This window comes from Emys orbicularis, chromosome 9 (genome assembly GCF_028017835.1).
Source record: "Emys orbicularis isolate rEmyOrb1 chromosome 9, rEmyOrb1.hap1, whole genome shotgun sequence".
NCBI classification, from domain to species: Eukaryota; Metazoa; Chordata; order Testudines; family Emydidae; genus Emys; species Emys orbicularis.
In genome coordinates this window covers 53,253,705-53,277,717 of record NC_088691.1, presented here as the reverse complement: position 1 = coordinate 53,277,717, position 24,013 = coordinate 53,253,705, and the positions used below count along the sequence as shown (strand labels likewise).

Genomic DNA, 24,013 nt, shown 5'->3' with positions numbered 1-24,013 from the left:
AGTAAAGTTTGACTACATTTATTTCAGAAGCATTTTGGCTGTAGAGCAGTGATATTTGTTCCCCGTGTAGATGATTTAGACTGTAATTAAGCCACTCTGTGACCTTCTCTTTGTTAAGCTAGATAGACTAATGGAGCTCTGTCTATCACTATAAGGCAGGTTTTCTATCCTTTAATCATTCTTGTGGCTCTTCTCTGACCCCTCTCCAATTTATCAACCTCCTTGAATTGTGGGCACCAGAACTGGACTCACTATTCCAGCAGCAGTCGCACCAGTGCCAGATACAGAAATAAAATAACTTCTCTACTCCTACTTGAGAGCAGGGCCATAACCAGGGCAGGGTGAGCGGGGCAGCTGCCCAGGGCACAAAGCTGTGGGGGCCAAAAAATGGGGCAGAAAGATCAGATCCCTTCTGCCTCCTGCGGGACCCCACTGTAAACACACCCATTTGATGATGAGTCCCTGTTTACAATTACATTTTGAGACCCAGCTTAGCCAGTTTTTAATCCATTTAATATGCCATGTTAATTTTATATTATTTTAGTTTTTTAATCAAAATGTCATGTGGCATCAAGTCTAATGCCTTACAAAAGTCAACACTACTACCTGTAGCAAACAAACTTGTAATCTCAATAAAAAAAATCAAGTGAATTTGTCATGATCTATTTTCCATGAACCCATCTTGATTTGCATTCATTACATTACCCTCTTTAGTTCATTATTAATCGAGTCCCATATCAGTCACTCCATTATCTTGCCCGGGATCGATGTCCGACTGACAGGCATATAATTACCTGGGTCATCCCATTTACCCTTTTTAAACATTGGCACAACATTAGCTTTCTTTCAGTCTTCTGGAACGTCTCCAGTGCTACAAGAGTTACTAAAAATCAGCATTAACAGTCCAGTGAGTAACTCAGCTAGTTATCCACACCTGCTGATTTTTAAATGTTTAATTTTTGTAGTTTCTGTGTAACATCCGCCAAAGATTCTAGCAGAATGGAGAGAGTGTTCTCACCATATGATGACATTGCATCACTGGTTTCCCCCCAATAGAGAATAGATATACTTTTTGAACACCTCTCCCTTTTCTGCATTATAACTGATTGTTCTAACATTTCCATTTAGTAATGGACCAATACCATTGTCAGGATTCTTTTTTTCCCTAATATATTTTAAAAACACCTTATTGTTCTTAACTCTGCTGGCCATACATTTATCTGTGTCTCCCTTGGCTTCCCCTATCAATTCTCTACAATTCATAATTTCTGATTTATATTAATTACTATCTACTTCCCCTTTCTTTCATTTGTTATATTATTAGTTTGTAAAAAAAAATATACCTACCTTCACTTCTCCTCTAAATCAGGATTTTTTTTTTATAACCAGCACAACTTTCTCCCTCGATTTGTGGCTTTTGGGGTATCTAGTAAGGTGTTTTAAAATGTTTTTAAATTATTATTCACATTTTGCTGGTTCATTTCTTGCTCCCAGCTGATGTTGGCTTATAACTGTTTTCAGCTGTGTGAAATTGGCCCTATTATAGCACCAAGTATATACATAACTGGTCTGGACTTTGTTCTGCTTGCACATTATACATATGAGTGATGATCACTTGTACCTAAGCTACCATTAACTTTTAGTTCTGTGACCAGTTCCTCTTTGTCTGTTAGGATAAAGTCTAATACAGAATTCCCCCATGTTTGGCTGCAACACTTTCTGAGTTAGGAAATTGTCATCTATTATGTTTAGGACGTCCAGGGATGGTTTAGAACTGGCAGCATGAGACCAATTTTGAGTGACATATGTTGGAAAAATCCCCAATCAGGTTTTTTTCCCTTATACATTGTAGATAGGTGCATAAGCAGACCATCATCCTGTTCCCTAGTGTGATTTGATGGTCTGTAGCAGACACCAACTAGTACCTCATCTTGTGCCTTATCTCCTAGGACACTGATCCACAAGCATTCAAGATCATTTTCTTCCAAGTGGTCGGTGACTTGGAGACAGGTGATGCCATTTCTGACATAATGTGCTACTCCCCCTCCCCTTTTGTCCACTTGATCCTTTCAAACAGGTGATTATCACAGCAAAAAAGAGGTGATAATGGGCATGTACCTCTAAGGAGGGGGAATTTTTACTTGTATAGTTGCATTTGTCTTATACTCCAGCCCATATGCTATTTTAAAATTTAGGGCCTAAACCAAATGTATCTAGAGTATATTTTAAGAACTGACAGTTTACTCTGTCAAAAGCTTTTTCTGCATCAAGTGATAAAAATAGATGGGGCTCTTTGGTAGAGTCTGAGAGGGTCTGGTCTAAAAGTCTGTGAACATTATCCAATAGTTACCTGTTTAGTACAAACCCTGTCTGGTCTCTTGTAATGTATCTAGGTAATTTTTTCAGTCTGTTTGCTAGGACTGAAATATATGTTTGTGCAACTTGATTTAATAAGGAGATGGTCCTCTAAGATACATACTTGGATAAGCCCTTACCAGGTTTTGGGATAACTGCAATTTGTGCTTCTCTCCAGGATCTTTCTTTTGATATTTCACTGAAGGCATCTGTTAATTGTTGCATTAGATATACCCTAAACACTCTAACAATTCTGGAGGAAATCCATTAGGGCCGGGCCATTTACCATTTTAAGGGACTTAATAACCTCTAGGACTTCCTCTGGTTTAATATCTTCCTCCAGGGATTCTAGGTCTGCATGTTCTAGTTTTGATATAGCTTTAGCTAAATATTCCTTTATCAGTTTATGGTCAGCTGACTCTAGGGAGTAAAGCTCCCTATTGAGGCTTTTGCCAACTTGTCATATTTTTGAACTAGTTGCCAGTTGATTTGGAGTTTTCCAGACTGAAGGTATAATTTTATTTAAGTGTTTTTAGTCTGTTAGCTAGTAATCTATAGCTGTTGTTCCCCTTTTCATAACACAGTTATTTTGTGTATCTGATTGCCTGTTCAGCTTTGTCTGTTTGTAGTAAATCTAACTTCCTTCTGGCCTCAATTTTTTTTAATATGTTCTGTGATTGATTTTTCTGATATAACTTCAGTTTTTCAACCTCATTGAGTAATGTTTGCATTTCCTCTCTCTAACTTTAAGATAAGATTCTTTGTTAATTAAGCTGCCCCAATCATTGCGTTGAAGGCCTACCACAGAGTGCTTTTTAAAATCTGGTCAGCATTGTTTTTCTTAAATTGTTTATACCTGATATCTTGAACGCTTTTCTGATCATCTAGAAGTTTGGTGTTTAATCTCCATTTTTTTTTAGGTGTCTCCTTCCAGTTTCTAATAAAAAATGGTGCCATGAGTTGAACAGGAGATGCAGCCTTGCTACTCTGATGTTCCTGTATTAAGCAAAGATCTAGAGATTAGAATAATAAATTCTTGCATATATTCTATCGGGTATTGAAAAGGAGTAGTCGCTTTCCTTTGGACTAAGACACCTTCAGGAGACACACAAATCATCTTTAGTCATTAAAGATTACAAATTGCCTGAATTTTCTACTTTACTATACTGCTGTCTGCATCTAGAACACAATTATCACCTCCAGTAATACAGCTCCTTCTCTAAAATCTTCTAATCTGAGAGAATTTTCTGAAAAAAAAGGCATTTGACCTTGATATGGGGCATAAATACTTCCTAAAATTAGCAGTCTATCACCAACTGTGCCTTTAACTATTAGACATCTGCCCATATTATCCATATATTTATTCTTTAATTTGAAAGGTATGTCTGGCAATAATAATTGCTACTCCTCTTTTATTTGATGTTCCTGGAGAAATATAAGAAGTGTGGAACCGGTTACCTTTGAAGTATTTATGTTCCTATTTAAGGTGTGGGGTTTTGTTTTTGTTTTTTTGTAGAAAACATATCTGGGGCATCAGCTTTAATAGCTTGGAAACCTTTTTTTTTCTTTTTAAACTACAGTTAGGACCGGTGGCATTTACGGAATTCAATTCAATCATATTAGCCATGATCAAAGAGATTTAAACTGTTAGTTGGTAGAGATGATTGTATGAAGAAAAAATAAAGCCACATTTTGGAATTTTTATCTATCAGACTTTTTTAGAATACAGATTTTTAATTGAAAGTCTATTTGTGCCATGGTAGGTCTCTCCCCTCACTGAAATCAAAAATGTTATTCAACATGAAATATCAATTTTCATTCTTTAGATCCAAATAATTTTTGAGATTATTTTTTTAATTTTAATTACCCCTAATCAATTTTCCTCCCTGTCAAGGCTCATTCCCCACTCTGGCACTTAGAGTGCAGAAGGTGGGGGCCCGCAAGGATTCTAAAAATTAATACTGGCCACTCCAGGCTTGTATTAAACTCCCAAGGTCACAGCTTCTCTCTGACCTTGGATGGGTAGATACTGCCACCATCCAAGTGCAAAAAACCCCTTTTGAGAACCCTGAAAGGCACACTTAGGAATTCCTTCCTGTAGGGTACCCTCAAGCCCTTCCCCCCCCCCCCCGGTGGAAGAGCTGAGAAAGAAAAACAAAGGAAATCAGCTGTTGCCACCAGCTAATTAAACAACACATGCACAAACCTCTTAGGATACAAACAAACAAACAAACAAAAAACAACAACAACCCAATCCTGTGCTTAAAAAAGGTAAATTTTATTAAAAACAAAAAGAAAGAAAATACATCTAGAACTTAGGCTTTGCTAGATTTTAAAAACCCACTTACAAAAAATTAAACATCAAGAATAACCTTCTTAATGTCCAGCTTAATGGCTACAAGCAAAACCAAAGCATTTGGGGGTTAGCACAGATAAGTCCACAAGCCAATAAAAATAAAAGAAATAACCCTGTGATGGGTTGGATCACAGAAACCCCCTTGGGGCTGCCAACTGATGTGCCAAGACTACTTCTGCCCCAGCTTTCCCTGCCAGCTTGGGACTCCAGAGCCCTGCCTGGCTGTGCCAGACACGCTTGCTGGCCACAAACACAGATCCAGGTCTGAACCACCGTCCCACAAACTGCAAGCTTGATTGAAAGCAGCTTAAGAAGTGTTCCTGTCTTTAACACTCAGATGCCCAACTCCCAATGGGGTCCAAACCCTAAATAAATCCGTTTTACCCTGTATACAGTTTATACAGGGTAAACTAATAAATTGTTCGCTCTCTATAACACTGATAGAGAGATATGCACAGTTGTTTGCCCCCCCAGGTATTAATACATACATTAAATAATAAGTAAAAAGTGATTGTATTAAATACAGAGAGTAGGATTTAAGTGGTTCCAAGTAGTAACAGACAGAACAAAATGAATTACCAAGTAAAATAAAATAAAACATGCAAGTCTAAGCCTAATACAATAATAAAATCTCACCCTCAGAGATGTTTCAATAAGCTTCTTTCACAGACTGGACGCCTTCCTAGTCTGGGCACAATCCTTTCCCCTGGTACAGCCCTTGTTCCAGTTTAGGTGGTAGCTAGGGGATTTCTCATAACTGCATCCCCCTTTGTTCTGTTCCACCCACTTATATGGCTTTGGCACAAGGCGTGAATCTTTTATCCCTCTGGGTCCACACCCCCCCCCCCTTCTAAATGGAAAAGCACCAGGTTTAAGATGGATTCCAGTACCAGGTGACATGGTCACATGTCCTGTGATACCCCAAGCCTTCATTCCTCCCAGCCTGACTCACAGAAAGGCCTGCCTGCAAACAGAGCCATCTACAGTCAATTGTCCTGGTTCATGGGAGCCATCAAGGTTCTAAACCACCATTAATGACCCACACTTTGCATAATTACAATAGGCACTCAGAGTTATATTTCATATTTCTAGTTTCAGATACAAGAGTGATACATTTATACAAATAGGATGAACACACTCAGTAGATTATAAGCTTTGTAATGATACCTTCCAAGAGACCTTTTGCATGAAGCATATTTTAGTTACATTATATTCACACTCATAAGCATATTTTCATAAAATCATATAGAGTGCAACATCACACACCCTAATTGTGTCTTCCTAGATATTCCCTGATTTACTTACATATTTGGGGTTTCAGATAAGTAGTCTCTAGGTATGATCTGATGGTTTTTCATACCTGGCATAAAGCTTTCTACAGCATAGTTTAGTCCTGTTCCTGCTCTGCATCTCCTCTCTCTGGAGAACAACAACAGACACACAAAGGGGAGTCTTGTTTCAATTTTAAAAAGTTCTAGCAGTCCCATTGGCTCTTTTGGCCAGGCGCCCACTCCCTTTTATCTAAGGGCTTTTTTTAACCCTTTACAGGTAAAGCAAGTATAGAACAGCTACCAAGAGGGATTTTATAGCTAACTGGCTGGCTGGATGTCCATAAAAGGAAGCTAACCCCCCCCCCTTCATTTATCACACTCCCCCTTATAACTTTATCTCCCTTTTCTCTTTTCATTTGACACCACTTGCCAACCAGCCTGTCCACTCCTCCCATGTAAAAGTAACACACTCACTATAAATATCAAGTTAAACATTAGAACATTATTCTAATTGCCCCAATCCCTTCCCCCATCTTCTCCTTCTCCTTCTCCCCTGCCAATCCCTCAAGCCTCCAAAATGAACTGCAAGGGAGGAGGGGGAAATCCTTTCCCTTTTTACAATGTGGAGAATTATCTAGGTCCCAGATGGATCCAGCCAACCTTCCTTCTCCTCCAGTATGGTGATCTCTACGGGGATGTTGACACTGACCCGCCCCATGTGAAGCTGGGGCACTGTTCCTTTTTGAAAAGGACAAATATCTGGGGGTGGGAGGAATACGCTAAGCTTCATAAGCAAAGGGGACACACTGCTTTGTTTCTCATGCTCTCATTACTTTCCTGTATCTCATCTTGGATGAACATCTCCTTTGAATCTTTTTCTAGACTTTACTGTTCCTGATTTTTGGTGATCTCTCTTTCTAAGGCCTGGTCCACACTACCCCCCCACTTCGGACTAAGGTACGCAAATTCAGCTACATTAATAACGTAGCTGAATTCGAAGTACCTTAGTCCGAACTTACCGCGGGTCCAGACGCTGCAGGCAGGCTCCCCCGTCGATGCCGCGTACTCCTCTCGCCGAGCTGGAGTACCGGCGTCAACGGCGAGCACTTCCGGGATCGATCCCAGAACATCGATTGCCTGCCGTCGGACCCGGAGGTAAGTGTAGACGTACCCTGAGTTTGACTAACTGCTAATCCTTATCTTGGCTTGCAGGTATGTCTGTCCTCCAGGGAGCCTGGACAGCCTTCCAGAAGGTCCTAATTCCTTCTCTTTTTTCTATCGTATGCCTATCCCTTGTGGGGAGCTTAAAGGGTGTCATACTCCTGTACCACCTATGGGCTGGTCACAGAGCTTACTTCTGCATCCCAGCTCTGTTCAACACAAGGTCCATTAAGGCCCTGCCCTGTACGGCCGAAGTTCATTTAAAATAAGGTATTTTTACACATAGCACCACCGAGTGGCTGAACAGTATAATATCGTTTAGCATTCCACTATAAAGGGGAAAATCCATCTGTATTTTATTTTAATTACTTCTAACCAACTCCTAGCCAACCAGGCCAAAAACACTTTTCTGTGTTACAGAGCTCCAACTTAAATATAAGTTATTCTCTGACAGTGTTTGGTCATTTTCTTGCTTGTGTCCTAAAATAGAGACATACATATTAGAGCAATTAGCTAATCAGGCTTAAAAGATATTTTAAAAATCTGTAACATCTCTATATAGTTTCAAGGAATCTTTTTAATTAGCCTTGGTAGCTGGAAATTCTGTTGTGGGTTAAAATCTACAAACTGTAAAATGTGGCAACTATTTAACCGTTAAAATCAAGACATCAGTTGCAGGATTCTAAAATTCTGTTCTCAGTGTTTACAATCATCCTCAATGGGATGGGATACCTGCTGTTGTACATTCCTACAGAGAATACTCCTGAGGGCATTCTGTGCCAAAAATATAAAAATTGTGCGCCAAAAAAAAAAAAAAATTCTGCACACAATATTTTAAAACTCTCCCAAATTTTGCAAATTTTATTTGTCAAATAAATGTGGAGGCTCCAGCATGGCATTGGGGAGCGCAGGCCATTGCCTGCACAGAGGTGGGAGATCACTGTGTGCAGCTCCCACCCCCGACACGGACTCAGCAGTGAGACTGTACCCAACCCTGATAAAATGCAAGGATGGGGCCTGCCCCAGAAACATCCCAGGGTCCTGCTTCTCCATGCCAGGTGCACCAGGTAGGCTCAGCAAGACAGGATCCAAGTGTGGAGGGGCTTAGTGTGGGGGAATCCAGGTGTGGGTTGAGAGGGTTCTTTGTGGGGTAATCAGGGTGCAGGCAGTGGGGGATCTGGGTGTGGAGGGGATCTGGATGTACAGGGGCTTGTTGGGGGTGTGTTCTGGTGCAATGGTAATGGGATTCTGCAGGGGGGTTCAGGTGAAGGTGGTTGGGGCTCAGCGGGGGGGTCTGGGTGTGGAGGACTCAGTGAGGGGTCCAAATGCTGGGGGAGTGGGGATCAGTGGGGTGGGGATCCAGGTGCAACTGGTTGGGGCTTTGTGGGGTGGGGATCGGGGTGTGTGTGGCTTGTCGTGGTGGTCCAGGTGCAGGGGGAGTGGGGCTCATCAGGGGGGTTCTGTGTGCAGGGGGTTGAGGCTCGGCAGGTGGGTATGGATATGAAGGGGTCTTCATGCACAGGGGTTGGGCGGATGGGGGAGCAGCTCCCTGTATAGGGATCCTTCCCCCTACAGCTGAGGAGAAATGGGTGCAGGAAGCAGGGGGGGGGGAGGTGGAAGCAGTTTGCAGAGTTTCCTGCAGCCGGGGGAGAAATCTGGGGGTGGGTCTGACCAGCCCTGGATGCCATGCAGAGGAAGAGGAAGTCCCATCATCCCCAGCCCAGCCCAGCCCAGACTAGCAGCTGAGCCCAGCACAGGGTAGGAGCCACCAGTCAGGACTTCCCCAGTTCCGCCTCCTGCCCCACAGTGATTTATGTCTCTGCCAGCTGCCCTGGGCACCCAAAACGTACTGCTGGGGAGGGTCGCATGACTGCTCCTGTGACTTCCCTTTGTTTCCCCACCAGAAAGTCATTTTTCTGTGGGGAAGCAAATAAATCTGCAGGGGAAATACATTCTGTGCATGCACAGTGGCGCAGAATTCCCCCAGGAGTACGAAAATATATTTAGAAAAAATTCCATTTATAAAATATTACGTACCATATTTTCAGATCAGCCGTGCTCATCAAGAGGACTGACAACAGTGGGTTGTGTAGAGCAACAGCATTTTACTAGGTGTGTCAAGTGCAATAGTAATAAGACGCCTAAGCACAGCCTGTTGTAGAGGATATCACAGCCATCCTGAGATCTCCAGGTGGTTAAAATAAACATGTTTTCATTGTCTGAAATTTTTTGAGCGTGTGTTACCTATCAGCTCAGAGTTCTTGGGGAACCAGGGCGCAGTACTCAGCTTGTCTGACTCACAAAAGACCTTCCCCCCCTCAGCCTCTGCTTGAACCAAAACTGATCAGAAGAAAGACTTACAAAAAGCAATGAAAAGGCCGTGGGAGACACACCTAGACCCCTGGGACAAGGGTGACAGGATTAAGAAAACTCCCCTAGCCTCATTTGCATCAGAGATGGGACAGGGAGGCATCTCCATTAACATACAGAATGGAGAACAGAGATTCCAAGGCAAGAACCGCACGGAACTCTGGGACCAGAAAAGCAGGGAAGCACTGCATGATGGGGGATCTCTGCTCCAGATGCTAATGAACCCTCGCCTGCACACACCCAGCTCAGTAGTTATCAGACCAATTCTAATAATAAATCTTTTATTGGTATCCAAAATAGTGAAACTCCCTAATTGAATTGTGAGCTCCCTCCAAGGAACATGGCCCATAGCCAGGAATGATCAGTTCCTATTGTCTAGCATGAACAAAACAACTTTGGTATACTCAGTTTATTCACAAACAAATCTAGTGTTCTCCCTTGAACCATTGTTCTTTCCCTACAAAACCCCCTACCCATGCTCAAGTAAGTGTTCTGATGCCTGGATCCAAAATCTGCATCAGTTCCATTGGGACTTCATCTTCTCCTGACTGATAATGCTGGGGGCTCTGCCTGTCTCCAGCACTCTGGACCCTCAACTACCACCACCACCTGGGAACCCCGATTGATTCAAGCTTCACGGAGTAGTGAGAACCCATCTCTCTCTCTCTCTAGGTATAGCCTTCTGACCCTGACTTGTGTGATCAGTTATGGTTTTCTAAACCTGACTTTTATAATCAAATTTAAGTTAGATTTAATATTATAACTGTTTTGTTTGTTTGGCTCCTCTATGGTTAGTACCTGGCAATAAATAACTTCCATGGTTAAATTGGTTGCCTCTCTCTCTCTCCCCCTTCCCCTCCTCCCCCCGAGGGTGTTTTTTGGCTCCCCCATTCACTCTGCAGCAACTCTCCTCGTACCTAAGCTAAAGATCCCTGCAGCACCCAAAAATCCTGTGGGGTTTGCTCATCACATGGGTTACTAACAGAACAATTGTAATGTGAAAGTGGGGATAGGGACGTGCTGAACCTGGGACATATGAGGGTGGCAGATTGAAAGTGCTGCTCGACCCAGCCTGCTCAGGCGTACTCTATTCCGGTGTGGTGCCCATTGCATATGAGGGTGACAGGTTGGAGGTGCTGTTCGACCCAGCCTACTGAGTCCAGGGACATATAAGGGGCCAGCTTGGAAGTACTGATTAACCCGATCCTCTCAGACGCACTCTGTTAATGTGTGTGTATGTGTGTGTGTGTGTGTGTGTGTGTGTTCATCTGATTCTGGGGCTGGAAGAACCCAGCCCTGGGGAACCTGCAAGATAGCTCCATTGGGAGGGAACTTGCAGAAGGGAGAAATAGTGCTTCATATGAGAGCACAAGCAGTACATTGATAGAATTACAGACCCCCCCCCCCGAAGAGTAACCCTAATAAATGAGCATACCCCAAAGTAACGGGCAAATCTGGTAATGTGTGTGTGTGTCTGACAGGGTTGCCAACTTTCTAATTGCACAAAATCAAACACCCTTGCCCCTCCTCCTACCCCACCTCTTCTTGGAGGTCCCTCCCCTTCCCACCCCTTCTGAGGCCCTGCCCCCACTTACTCCAGTCCACCTCCCTCCGTTGCTCACTCTCCCTCATCTCACTCACTTTAACTGGGCTGGGGCAGAGGCTTGGAGTGTGGGAGAGGGTGAAGGCTCCAGATGGGGGTGCAGGCTCTAGGATGGCGATGGGGATGAGGGGATTGGGGAGCAGGAAGGGCTCCAGGTGGAGGTAAGGTGTTGGGAGTGTGGGAGCAGGCTCAAGGCTGGGGAAGGGGGTTGGAGTACAGGAGGGGTATGGGGTGTGGGTTCCCAACCCATAGCCTGCACCCCAAGCCGGAGCCCTCACTCCCCCCGCACCCCAACACTCTGCCCCAGCCCACAGCCCCCTCCCATACCCTGAACCCCTCATTTCTGGTCCCACCCCAGAACCTGCACCCCCAGCCCAGAGCCCCTTAACCCCCTCCCACACCCCAACCCCCGCCTCAGTCCGGAGCCCCCTCAGCTCCACCCCTCAACCAAAGCCCCCTCCTGCTCCCCAAATTCCTTATCAATGGCCCCACCCCAGAGCCCACATCCTTAGCTGGAGCCCTCACACCATCTTGCATCCCAATCCACTGCCTCAGCCCAGAGCCCCCTCCTGCACACTGAACCCCTCATTTATGTCCCACCCTGGAGCCCGCACCCCCAGATGGAGCCCTCACCCATTCCCACACCACAAACCCCTGAGCCAGCCTGGTGAAAATGAGCGAGTGAGTGAGGGTGGGGAGAGTGAACGACAGAGGGAGGGGGATGGAGTTAGTGGGGGTGGGGCCTTGGGGAAGGGGCTGGGCCTCAGAGGAGGGGTGGGGCAGAGGGTGGGGCAAGGGTGTTCGGTTTTGTGCAAGTAGAAAGTTGGTAACCCTAGTGTACATGCTCCCCCTATTTAATTCTACTGTAACTTGCTGAAGCAGATAAAAGGCTACAGTTTGCAGTCTGCTTGTTAGCGGCTGTGTCTACAAAAGATACCATATCGCAAATGGCAAACATTTGATAATGGGTTATTAAACTGCCATCCCCTGGGCTTTGGATTTCTAAACAGCCTTTCAAGCAGAGCAGGAAGGGATTTGTCATTTAGACTTCTTAGAGGTCCGGGTTTGAAAGGATTTGAATTAACACTGGGAAAGAATCCAGCTTAAATTTCTTTCTAAGTAAATTTAACCCCCTCATAAAATGTTAGGAGACTAAATGGTGGGAAAACCTTCTGCTGTTTTGGGTTGCAAATCGTACCACAGGGAAGACGGGGGAGGGTTTGTTTGTACTACAGAGTGGAGGGAAGCATCATGGTGAATAACAAGGGGTGATGGGAAGGGATGGTGAAAAATCTTGTCATTCTTCTCCCAGGGTGCAGCTACACTGCAGCTGTAATTACCAGGATAAGTGTAAGGATTCAGGGATAAGAACCTAGGCCTGCAGATCCTGGGACATATAGTCCCACATCACCACCAGGAGCCCATGCAAAGCCACAGCCAGTACTCCTGCGAGAATTCTGCGCTACTGCACACAGGCATAATTAATGAGCACCACAGATTTTAATGTGCAAAAAACAAAAAAAACTTCTGCTGAAATGTTGCAGTTCTGTCTTTTGCCCACCAGATGGTGCTATGGCACAAGAACAGCAGTAGCTCCTGGCGGAAAATAACGTCTATAGTTCTGCCTTTTTCCCACAAGAGGGCACTGTGGCAATAGACCAAAGCTGCGGCTCCCGGGCAGCTAAGGAAGAGAAAACCTGCCTTCTTCACAGCACCTGTCAGGCCAGATCAGGTGACAGGGGCTATGGGGAGACAGATAGCGTGGGGTGCTGGGGGTGGGGGGAGTCAGACAGCATCTCATAAGGGCTAGTCTGGGAGGACAGACTGGGGCAGGGGCTGAATGGGAGTGGAGGCACAGAGCAACAGGTGGGAGAGAGGTGCCGGGCACATGGTGAGGGGGGATGGGGTGCAGAGCTACATACAGACAGGGGGTGGCTGGGTGGGGGCACAGAGACACATGGGGATGGGGGAGCAGGGAGAGAGACACATAGGGGAAGGGGGTGCAGGGCCACATGGGGATGAGGGGAGTGGGTGTCTGAGTGGGGCTGGAGGGACACATGTGGACAGGTGGTGCAAGGACACATGGGGGTGCAGGAACACAATGGGACAGGGGAAGATGTGCCTGACTGAATGGGAGAGGCTAGGGGTCAGCCAGGGTCTGCACGGGGGAAGCTCCCTAACAATCCTTTCCTATCCCCCCCCAAAGCGCTGTTCCATACTTTTCCCACCCATACCCAACAACCTTCCAAGTTCACTCCCAGGCTCCTTCCCAGCAATTTACTTCCCTTTCCCTCAACTCCTCCGTTACCCCGGACTCCCCCAAGCCTTTTCACTGCTTCTGAGGGGTGCGGGAAATACGGTTCTGTATTGTAGTTTAAATGAATTATTACTCAGAGTTCTGTATTAATATGCCTAGTAAGGAATCTATTGGTCAAAAAACATTTTCTGAATCTTTTTTGTTTTCTGTATTGTTACAGACATACTTACTGACAGGTATTTTGAAATAAATGACCAATATAATTGAAAATGGTGTGATTATATTGTGTTATTTTGACAAATAAAATATGCTGAATTTTGCAGAATTTTAAAATATTGTGTGCAGAATTTTATTTTATTTTATTTTGTTGCAGAATTTTTAATTTTTTGGCACAGAATTCACCCAGGAGTAAGCCAGGGAGCATGGTGGATCGTAGATCCAGAGTGACAGTACCCTGTGGCCGTTTCATTGGCCAGGAGCCCTATTTAACCCTGGAGGGTGCCCCAGGAAGCTGACTGGGCAACTATGTAGACATTGGGCCTGCTTTGACTCCAGACCTCACCTTGTTGCCTCCTCTCCATCCTCTGATCTCAGCCTGACCCCGACCCTTACCTCCTGACTGCAGCTTGGCGCTATCTCTGGTCTCTGACCGTGGCCTGACTTCAATCCCGACTCTTATTTATTGAACCTGGCTCTAGCAATTCCTCTGACCACTGTCCCTGCCATTTGGATCCCAGTCCAGCTGTAACTGCTTGGTCACACTGCCTGTGCCGTGGTCTCTTACATTATGTAAATATACATGTGCTACCTCTGATTGATTTAACATGCTAAAAATAGCAGAGTAGCCACAGCCTGGCAGAGACTAACTGCCTGAGGATGTACCGAGGATGATGCTTTCTCTGCCCCAATGCGTATTTAATTATTCATACAAAGTGGACCAAGCTTCATCAGGAGAGACTCTCACATCAGAATACCCCATAGTTAGGGCTATGATTTTGTCATGGAAGTCATGGAATCCATGACTTCCAGAGACCTCTGTGACTTGAGCCCGTGGTGCCTGGGAGTTGCAGGGTCCCCCCACCACCTGTAGAGGCTGGGAACTGCGAGGTCCTTGGGAGCTCCCCAGGTGCCCCGCAGCTTGTAGCCACCGTGGGTGGCGGGGAAACCCCGGGAGCTCCGAGCCAGGGCCCCCTGGTGTGGTGTGGGGACCCCTCAGCTCCCCATTTTGTCATGCATATTTTTAGTAAAAGTCAGGGATAGGTCATAGGCTTCTGTGAATTTTTCTTTATTGCCCGTGACCTGTCCGTGACTTTTACTAAAAATATGAGTGCAAAATCTTACCCTTACCCATAGTTCAGAGGCTTGGGCACACCCCTGAGAGGTGGGAAGCCTAAGTTACAATCCCTTCCCCTTACCAGGCAGAGGGGGGAATTGAACTGGCATCCCTTTCAGACAGTGTGAGTTCCCTAACCACTGGGCTAAAGGCTATAAGGGAGACCTCCTTCCCCTGCCCGTTTTGTGCTGAGTTAGGCGTACTCAGAGCACACCTACCAGGCTGGGCCCTGCAGGCAGCACATGTGACTAGACGCAGAAACTTAGGTGCCAAGGGAACTTAAATCATGAGTTCAGCACCTACAGGGTTAGGCAGTAGCTGAATCGGGGGTTTGTGAATTGTGGTAGTGCCTAAAACTGGGCTTTAGGTGCCTGGTTCCTTTGTGGATCGAGGCCTTGGTTCTCCAGCTGTACAATGGGGAGAATAGCACTTCCCATCTTCAAAAGGTTGTTGGGAGATGAAATTCAATAATTTAAGTGAGCTGCCCAAATACTGTAAGAATAGGGCCATATAAGTACTTAGAAAGTTATAGTAAGAAACAATGAATAAACACAACCCCCTTTCCTCTTCACTCCATCCCAGAAGCTTGAGAGGGGAATACAAATTCAGAGCCATTGCAGTGGGTTAGATATTTTATTTACATGTGCATTTAAAATGTCACTGTCCAGAAGGTAGGGTACATAGCTGAAGTAAAAGAGAGGAAAAATAAACAATGTTAATGAACACTTGGAGTGGGGGAAGTTTGGGTTACGATTGAGTGTCATTATATTCATTATTACTGAACATTGATATTACAGTAGCACCGAGAGGCCTGAGACAGCTTGGGGCCTCATTGCACAAAGTGCTGCACAAGCACACAGCAAATGACGAGGGGAAATTTCCCAAAGCATCTAAGGAGCCAGATTGTTGAAGGCATTTAGACCCCTAAAGATGCAGATAGATGCCTAATGGGACTTTCAAAAACACTTATCTGCATCTGTAGGCACCAAATACCCTGGAAAATGTGACCCTTGGGTTCCTAGGTCGCACTGATTTTCAATGGATCTTTGGCTCCCAAAGCCAACATGACTTTTGAAAATGGGATTCAGGCTTCTAGATCACTTAGATGCTTTGGAAACTTTTACCCTAAAGGACAAAACATACTTACCATTGGTGATGACATGATATTTGCCCCCCCCCCACCTTCCTACACATTTAATTAGGTCCTGGGAAAACTTGGGAGAAGAGGTGGTTTCTGAGAGGTTCTCTCCTACAAAGTGGTCTGCAGATAGAAAATGGCTGAGAGACACTGATTAAGAGGAGGTACACGTTGTGCAGTTTATTTTAGACACAGGACTATCAGGGCTGGAAAGAACACCTCGTTCTGCTAGATCCAGTCATTCAGTCTTGTTTTGTTGCATATGACCAGTGCCTTCTGTGCCTTGAATAAGGTCCTTATAAGTGGTGGGGCAGTATGTTTTGTACAGATTTTCCACTAATATGTTACTTCCTGCGACCACAGGCTTGTGTTCCTTGTTCATGAAGTTCCACAGGTGCAAAGCATAGGAGTTGTTGAAGTCAAGGCTTGTATCCCAGACCTCATAGTACTGCCTCCATGCTGGGTAAGGGATAGGGTAGAAACGCTGAGGATGTAAGAAGGAAATGTTCTGACAGCTTTGATCCTCCACATTATGGAAATTGGTCAGGTTGCACAAGGCTCGCAGTCTTCTTGTCATTAAGAGGGGGCCTTGGTTTCCCCAAATACGTCCATTGTAGTTTTGAACAAAATCTTTCATGCAATCCCAAATGAACCAATGATGATGAGGAAAGCCCAAAATCCCATTGCTGGAGAACTGGGAAGCCTGGGCCGCCAGGAAGTTTGCCACTGGAATAGGCCTGATGGAGATGACATCTGTGTCCATGTAGATCCCACCGTATTTCCAGATGAGTGCAAGTCTGCTGGCGTCAGAGCTGATATGAACCCAGTGCTTTTCCTGGGTTGCATTTACCTGCAGAGTTGGAAAGGGATCACAGAGATGCAATGGACTCCACTTTAAAATTTCTAAACACCTGATCCCATTAGCTATATATTCTATAAAACTCTCAGCAGTGTCTATCCTCACTTTAATCCCTTTAAAAATTAATGGCCATTTTTCTTTTCTAGCTATGAAACTTTGCTGGAAAAAGGCAAGAGCAGATGTAGGCTTTGTTCAATGTGATTCTACAAGTGTTTCCAAGGTGCAGTAAACTCCAAAGAAACAAGCAATGTTTATGAAATAATGAGAATATGAATCATTAACCGTTATTTCCACAAAACAACCCTGCATCTCAATTTACACACTCACTGTCTGATACAAAGTCCATGGGAATCAATTGAAAGATTCTCATTGATTTCAGTGGGCTTTGGAACTGGCCCCTCCTGGCAATCTCTAAAGAGGATAAAAAGTGAGAGAGAAATTCAGGCCTTGGGTTATGCTGGTGCACGGAGGGCTGGAGTACCAGTATAGCAGCCAGCTCCCTGTTTATTCTCCAGACTCTCCACTTTCATTTAAAAATAAATAAAATAAAGAAGTCCTTAGCTGTAATGGTTGCCAATAGACCCATGAACACATGAAACAAGTGCAGACTAATGCAGTGATGCCTGCCTGAGTTTTCAGACAGGACTCAAGGGACTCAGAACAAGAACTCAAAGGGGTGTGAACTCCCTGAACAACAGTTCTGAGAGGCATGGGTGGAGGCTGGAAGAGCATCACTGCCTCCCACCCACCCCAAAAAAATTGACCTCTGAATGACCCTCTCACTTCTAGAGTTTGCCCCTAGACATTTTCATTGCTATCAGTCTGGCACTTTTAACAAGCACTGAAATCATTTTCCCAAACAGTAAATGCTCACCTTAAATTCATGTTGACTAAATTTTTTCAAATACAACTTCTTTATAAAAAAATTGCCTTTTTAAAAAAGATGGTGATTAACCATTTTGATAAAATATGGTTATCAAAATCATTACTGACATGTTCCATTTGCCATAAATCCTGTCATCAGGAAATGGAAAATGTCCATAACAATTTCAATAAATATTTTGACTAATTCATGGTGAACTGTCATGAACCAGGGATCCATACTGTGTGAAACAAAATGACAACAGCTTCAAAACTTCAATAAAATGTGCAAAAATGTTCTTTTCATTTTCCACAACCTCTACTTTAAATCTTGTTCAAAAACACTTTCCCCTTAATATTTCCTCTCACCTTATGATACCATGGGAGCAGAGGTGTCTCCTGGAATAAGGTTTCCATCTGTAAAGGAAAAATGAAGACATTCTTCATAGCAGATAAAAGTGAGAAGGCTGCGTAAGTGGAATTTGAATCCAGCCATGTGCTATTGTTCAGTCCTTTCATGAAGAAAACAACAGGTCTGTCATGGTAGATCCTGGCAGCAGATTCCACAGAACATGAAACCAGTGGAGGAGGCTCAAGGCGATCTGTGGTCTCCACAAAGATGATGCTTCTGCTCTGGCTCATAACATCCTCTTGCGTCAGGAATCGCTTAGCAATAGGCATGCAAGAGAAGACACAGCCAGACTGCAGGGAGAGTTCATACAAAATGGCAAAGACAAAGACAAAAAAGAAACAGAGCACTATTTGGATCTCCTTCAACATTCTTGCTTTTCCTTAAAAAATAAACAAAGTCAATGTTAGTGGTTCATTGTTTATCCCTGGGAGAAAAATGTGACAGGATGATACAAAATTAATCAAGATAGTTAAGTCCAAAGCTGACTGTGAAGAGTTACAAAGGGATCTCACAGAACTGGGTGACTGGGCAACAAAATGGCAGATGAAATTCAATGTTGATAAATGCAAAGTAATACACACTGGAAAACATAATCTCAATTATACATACAAAATGATGGGGTCTAAATTAGCTGTTACCACTCAAGAAAGAGATCTTGGAGTCATTGTGCATAGTTCCATGAAAACATCCACTCAATATGCAGCAGCAGTCATAAAGGCTAACACAATGTTAGGAACCAATAAGAAAAGGATAGATAGTAAACAGAAAATATCATAATGATGCTATATAAATCTATGATATGCCCACACCTTGAATACAGCATGCAATTCTGTTTGCCCCATCTAAAAATGATATTTTAGAATTGGGAAAAGTACAGAGAAGGACAACAAAAGTGATTAGGGGTATGGAACAGCTATCAAATGAGAGATTAAAAAAACAGGGATTGTTCATTTTAGAAATGAGATTATTAGGGGAGGATATGATAGAGGTCTATAAAATCATGAATGATGTAGAGAAAGTGAATAAGGAAGAGTTATTTGCCCCTCACACAATACAAGAATCAAGGGTCACCCAATTAAATTAATAGGCAGCAGGTTTAAAACAAACAAAAGGAAGCACTTTTTCACACAACACACAGTCAACCTGTAGAACTCATTGCCAGAGGACATTGTGAAGGCCAAAAGTATAACTGGGTTCAAAAAAGAATTATATAAATTCATGCGGGATACGTCCCTCAATGACTATTAGCCAAGATTGTGAAGTATGTAACCCCATGCTCCGGGTGTATCTAAAACTCTGACTGCCAGAAGTTGGGAGTGGACTCAATAATTGCCCTATACTGTTAATCCCCTTTGAAGAATCTGGCACCACAACCTGTCAGAAGACAGGCTAGTGGGCTACATATGGCCATTCTTACGTTCTTAAGCTACACCAAAACTCTACTGTGAGGTCCCTGGATACTCTGGCATGTTGGTGGAAATTCAGCCTCCCCCTGGATTGTTTATTTGGATGTTAAATTTACTTTGCTCTACGTTGTTCCCACCTATTCAATTTTCAAGTAAGCCACTGACTGCTGTAACGGCATCAGAGAAATTGTTCAGGGGAAGCTGGAGGGTTTGGCAGTGATTACACTGTAGCAACAGATAGTTTCCTTATAAGTTCTGGAGGAAAAAATGGCAGGACTTGGTTGCAGCCTCAATGTGAAGGCAGAAGGAGAAGGAGTCAAATATGTTTATATGTATGTGCATGCACACTGTGTTTATGTTGGTGCATGGATGCATGTGTGTGATTTGGAATCTCAGGGTCACATACAAACTTTCCATTGATTTTTTTTCTTTCCTTTCTAAATCTTCATTCCCACTTAGCTAATAATTCATCCAGAGGGGTTGATGTTGGAGGAGCTCGACCCTCCAGTTCTGTTGTGAAAGATGGTGCCTAGCCTGCCAATGCCTAATTTGTGTGGGGGTTCAGGGAAGGTGAGGGGGAGTGCATACAGCTGACTCAGCGATCAACCAGCCTCAACTTTTCAAACAGACCATAGTGCACTGTAGACTGCTGCACCTCCAGCAGCCTGTACTTGTCACGTAAATACAATTTGCCAGTGAGACCTAGAGAACAATGAACCAAAGTGTGAAAAGGACATGAGAAATAATAAATAGAGGTAGGTATGTTGACCCTCAAATAAAAACTCTCTCCTTGTGTGTCTCTCTCACACATTCCCCTTCTGTAATATTTCTAGTTCTTGTAAAATGCATAAACTAAAATCTGATGTCTCAATTCTTTCTGAGGATGCCAACAAAAGTGTGGTTGCAATAAATTTCAAAATACTCCAGAAGGCAAATTGTGGAAACAGAATAAGCCGACATGCCAACAGATATCAGTTTTGTGTGTGACGACGTGAAGAAAAAAAATGAATCTTTGTTGTCTTATTCCGAAGAATTGTTTTCTGTGGTTAGTGTTCCAAAGCCACTAGGCGGTGAGTTACGTATTCAATTCACATTTGACCTGGAGGCAACTGTTATCAAAATGTTCACTTCTCTTCTCAAGTTAAGAAGGCTGCAGAACCAAACATTAAAAATACATGCCAGCCATTAAATAGATTACCCTGTGAAGTGATTTCTTTTTCTTGTGCATCAGACAAGATGCCAACTTGCAGGCCCTCCTTGACAAGATATTTCTTTTCTCTTGGTTGTTTCAATATTTCAAACACAATAGGGAAAAGGGGATGAGGCTGTGAGAAAGAGTAGCAAGAATGCCAACCTGTTACAGCCCTGGTGCAATAATTACCTCAACTCAGTCTGTGAAATACTTGTTAAAGAAAGGTACAATCTAATCGCCAGTAAATAATACCACTTTGTGTAGACAACTTCCACAAGTGGAGGGGCAAGTCAGTTGGCCCACTCATTACATCTAACATTTGCCATCTTACCAACATTTGTGACAATTATACTTCTGCAATGTCTTGGAAGTGTCATGGATCATGAGATGCTATGGGAAGCTCTGCCATTAACAGGCTGATGACAACCTTTCTCATCAGACAAAGGCAGTGTTTGAGGGGACCCTGGAACCTGAGTGAAAACATTTCACTCAGACTCTGGCTAGGTATTACAGAGGTGATGCTGGTAGGAAGAGGGAAGAAGTTTGAGGAACTGTGAGGAACTACAACCTCACTTTCTATTTGGAGCACTGATTCCTTATAGACAAAGGTGCAAGGTCATCTTGGGGTTCTTTTGGTGACTTCACTGGTCCTAGGTAAGAATGTTGTTTTCTGTCTTTGTCCAGCCAGCAGATTACCCCCTTTTTTCTTAGATGCAAGACGAGCCATGGTGATGCACATCATCTTTACCTCCAGGCTAAACCAGTACAGCAGGCCACCCCTGCACTGGCTGTGAAGGGAGGGTATATAGCAGGGTTCGGCAACCTTTCAGAAGTGGTGTGCTGAGTCTTCATTTATTCACTCTAATTTAAGGTTCCGTGTGCCAGTAATACATTTTAACGTTTTTAGAAGGTCTCTTTCTATACGTCTATAATATATAACTAAACTATTGTTGTATGTAAAGTAAATAAGGTTTTTAAAATGTTTAAGAAGTTTCATTTAAAATTAAATTAAAATGCAGAGCCCCCCAGACCGGTGGCCAGGACCCGGGCAGTGTGAGTGACACCAGCTCAATAGCATAGTTCTCTTTTCTAACATATCCAGTCATTCTCTCTCTCTCTGTCCCACTCTCCGACTCACACCCCACCATGCACACCCTCCACTCCCACATCAGGCTTGGAGAGTTGACCAGACGCCTACTAGCCACGGGACTCACCCTACTAACCAAAGAAGGCTGTGGAAGGGCCCCAACTGTCCTGAGCAATCTTCCTGGTGAGCAGCTGCTGAGGAAATGGGGAGGGTGCTGTGTAGTACTGGGGTGCTATCTCTAGAGCCTGCTCTGAATCTCTGCTTTTCTTCATTGGGGCCAGGAAGCTCTGTGACTCTCTTCTCAAGGAATTGCCACTGAATTCTGCTTTGGGGCAGATTTTTTGCCACCTCTGTGGAAGAGACCAGGGACCTGGCCCATATGTCCTGAAGGCTCCCCAAGTTCCATGCAGATCTCAGGGATCTCTCAGCGGCAAGGGGCCATTGTGTCCCTGCATCTTTTTGGGAGGCCATCTGTGACTTCACTCCAGGTCTTTGTCAGTGCTGCCAATGACTCCCCCAGTCAGCACCTATCCCTAGAACCCTGCTGCGAAGGGGTTCCCCAACACAAGGGGATAAGCATGCAAGTTAATACAGCTGGATGTGGGGGGACATGCATCTCACAGCTCCATCCTTTCTGCCCCATTGCTGCCTCATCCCCAATCACAGATCCCCAGAGCCATGGAGAGCCCTCCATGGGTCCTGGGAAGGGGGGAATTGCTGTTGGGTGGGAGAGAACCATGCACATTGAGTCCCCTGTGCACATGGTTCATCTGAGCATGATATGCCACTAGTATATTTTGTTTTCGTAACTGTTTTGATTGTATTTGCTTTAAAAATAATTCAAACTCTCCACAGAATGTGACGGGGTGGGGCAGTCGAATATATTCAGAATAATTCCCCAGAGATTCCCGACAAGCTTAGTTATAACATATAAGTCTAGAATGGAATGGGTAGGTCAACGCATAATGCCTTGGCTATCATATATATGCTCGTGGGGGTTCCCTCTCTTGTTTGACCATTTCAGAATATTGTTGGATATTTTTAAATCAGCTGAAACTTTTAATCTACACAATTTTTTTAGGTCAGATTTGGTTTGAGGTTTGGACTAAGGAGCAGTTACTGTAAATTCCTCTTTTATCTGAACTGATTCGCACACATCATAAATATAAATCCATATAATTTGCAAGAAAAGATAAATAATATCCATATCTAGCTATCTGTCATTGCCATACATTCCATCACCATGCATACTCATCTATCTATCCAGGGCTCATCACCATGGTATCTGAGCACCTCCTAGTAAAATAATCGGCTCTCTGAATCTCCTCTCCTTCCCTGACAACAAGAAACAGGCTTAGGCTTTTGCTTTGTTTTTAGGAATGAATCTATGAAAACACAGGTTCTCTTGTGGGACTGTCTGGATAAAGGGGTGTGTTTTACATTTGGCTCTGCATGCAGTAAGGTTAGTGATTTTTCTTAATTCTTCTGGCAGTGGATTCCCAGAGACACTGTTATTTGTAGTAGACATGGTACCATCTGAACTGCATAGGTCGGTTATCTCTTTTCTGAATCTGCTATAGTCAATTATTGATTAAATTACAGATTATATTAAAAGTAGAGTTAGAGCCCACACATGCACTTCAAAGCCAGCTGCATCTCAGATTTAAACCCAGGCTCACAGTAAATTTCTGTCTGATGGAAAACCTCTAGATTATATAATATTTAATATATAGCATAGTTATATATCTATGAAACTAAAACAAATCATGTGAATTATGTCAACTCTTATGATACAATTTCCATCTCATTTTCTGATTTTACTTTTGACATATTTATAAATAAATCAAAACTCACCTTCTTTGATCAGAAAAGCCAGACAGAGCTTGCAGTCTGCTGGAAACCAATGCTGAATTATTTTGAATTAGGATGCTTTCGAAAGCAGGCACTAGAATTAGCAGGAAGGTCATAGAAGTCCATGACCTGGTGCCTAAGAATACAGACTACCTATGCAGTACATTCATGCCAGGTGGAACTTTCAGAGCAGTATCTTTTGCCTTGCTTTTGAGCCGTGCTGGCGTTTGCACTCTATTTGCATTGAGATAAGAGGAGGAAACACAAAGAGCTACATTTGCAAATGTGTAGGACTATGAGCACAAGAAAGGATGCTGCACAAAAACATGTGCATTTGCAGTGCAACGATGAGTACTTTCCAATGAAAAAATGCAGGCACTGCTACTTTGAAGGTGCACAGTTGCACTGCTAACAAAATGGAGGAGCATATGTGCACAGTGGAAAATTGCACCTGCGACTAGAACAGATGCTTGGCGCTGCTTCTTGAAGTGGGCACAAAAT

The 24,013-nt window shown here is 43.7% G+C and overlaps 1 protein-coding gene across 1 annotated transcript; it reads right to left on the bottom strand.

Annotated features, from left to right (window-relative positions):
- Positions 1 to 16,082: 16,082 nt before the first annotated feature.
- Positions 16,083 to 18,344, bottom strand: LOC135884009 (alpha-1,4-N-acetylglucosaminyltransferase-like). Its single transcript, XM_065411288.1, has 2 exons — positions 17,934 to 18,344; positions 16,083 to 16,694 (listed from the first exon to the last, which is right to left on the bottom strand). The coding sequence occupies exons 1-2, from the start codon at positions 18,342 to 18,344 to the stop codon at positions 16,083 to 16,085; spliced, it is 1,023 nt and encodes a 340-aa protein (XP_065267360.1).
- Positions 18,345 to 24,013: the final 5,669 nt, after the last annotated feature.

Bases quoted from the DNA above. Each gene is read 5' to 3' on its own strand.
- LOC135884009 (XM_065411288.1), bottom strand. From the start codon at position 18,344: ATGTTGAAGGAGATCCAAATAGTGCTCTGTTTCTTTTTTGTCTTTGTC. The intron at 16,695-17,933 runs GTGAGAGGAAAT...CCAACTCTGCAG, and splicing joins TGCTCCCATGGTATCATAAG to GTAAATGCAACCCAGGAAAA.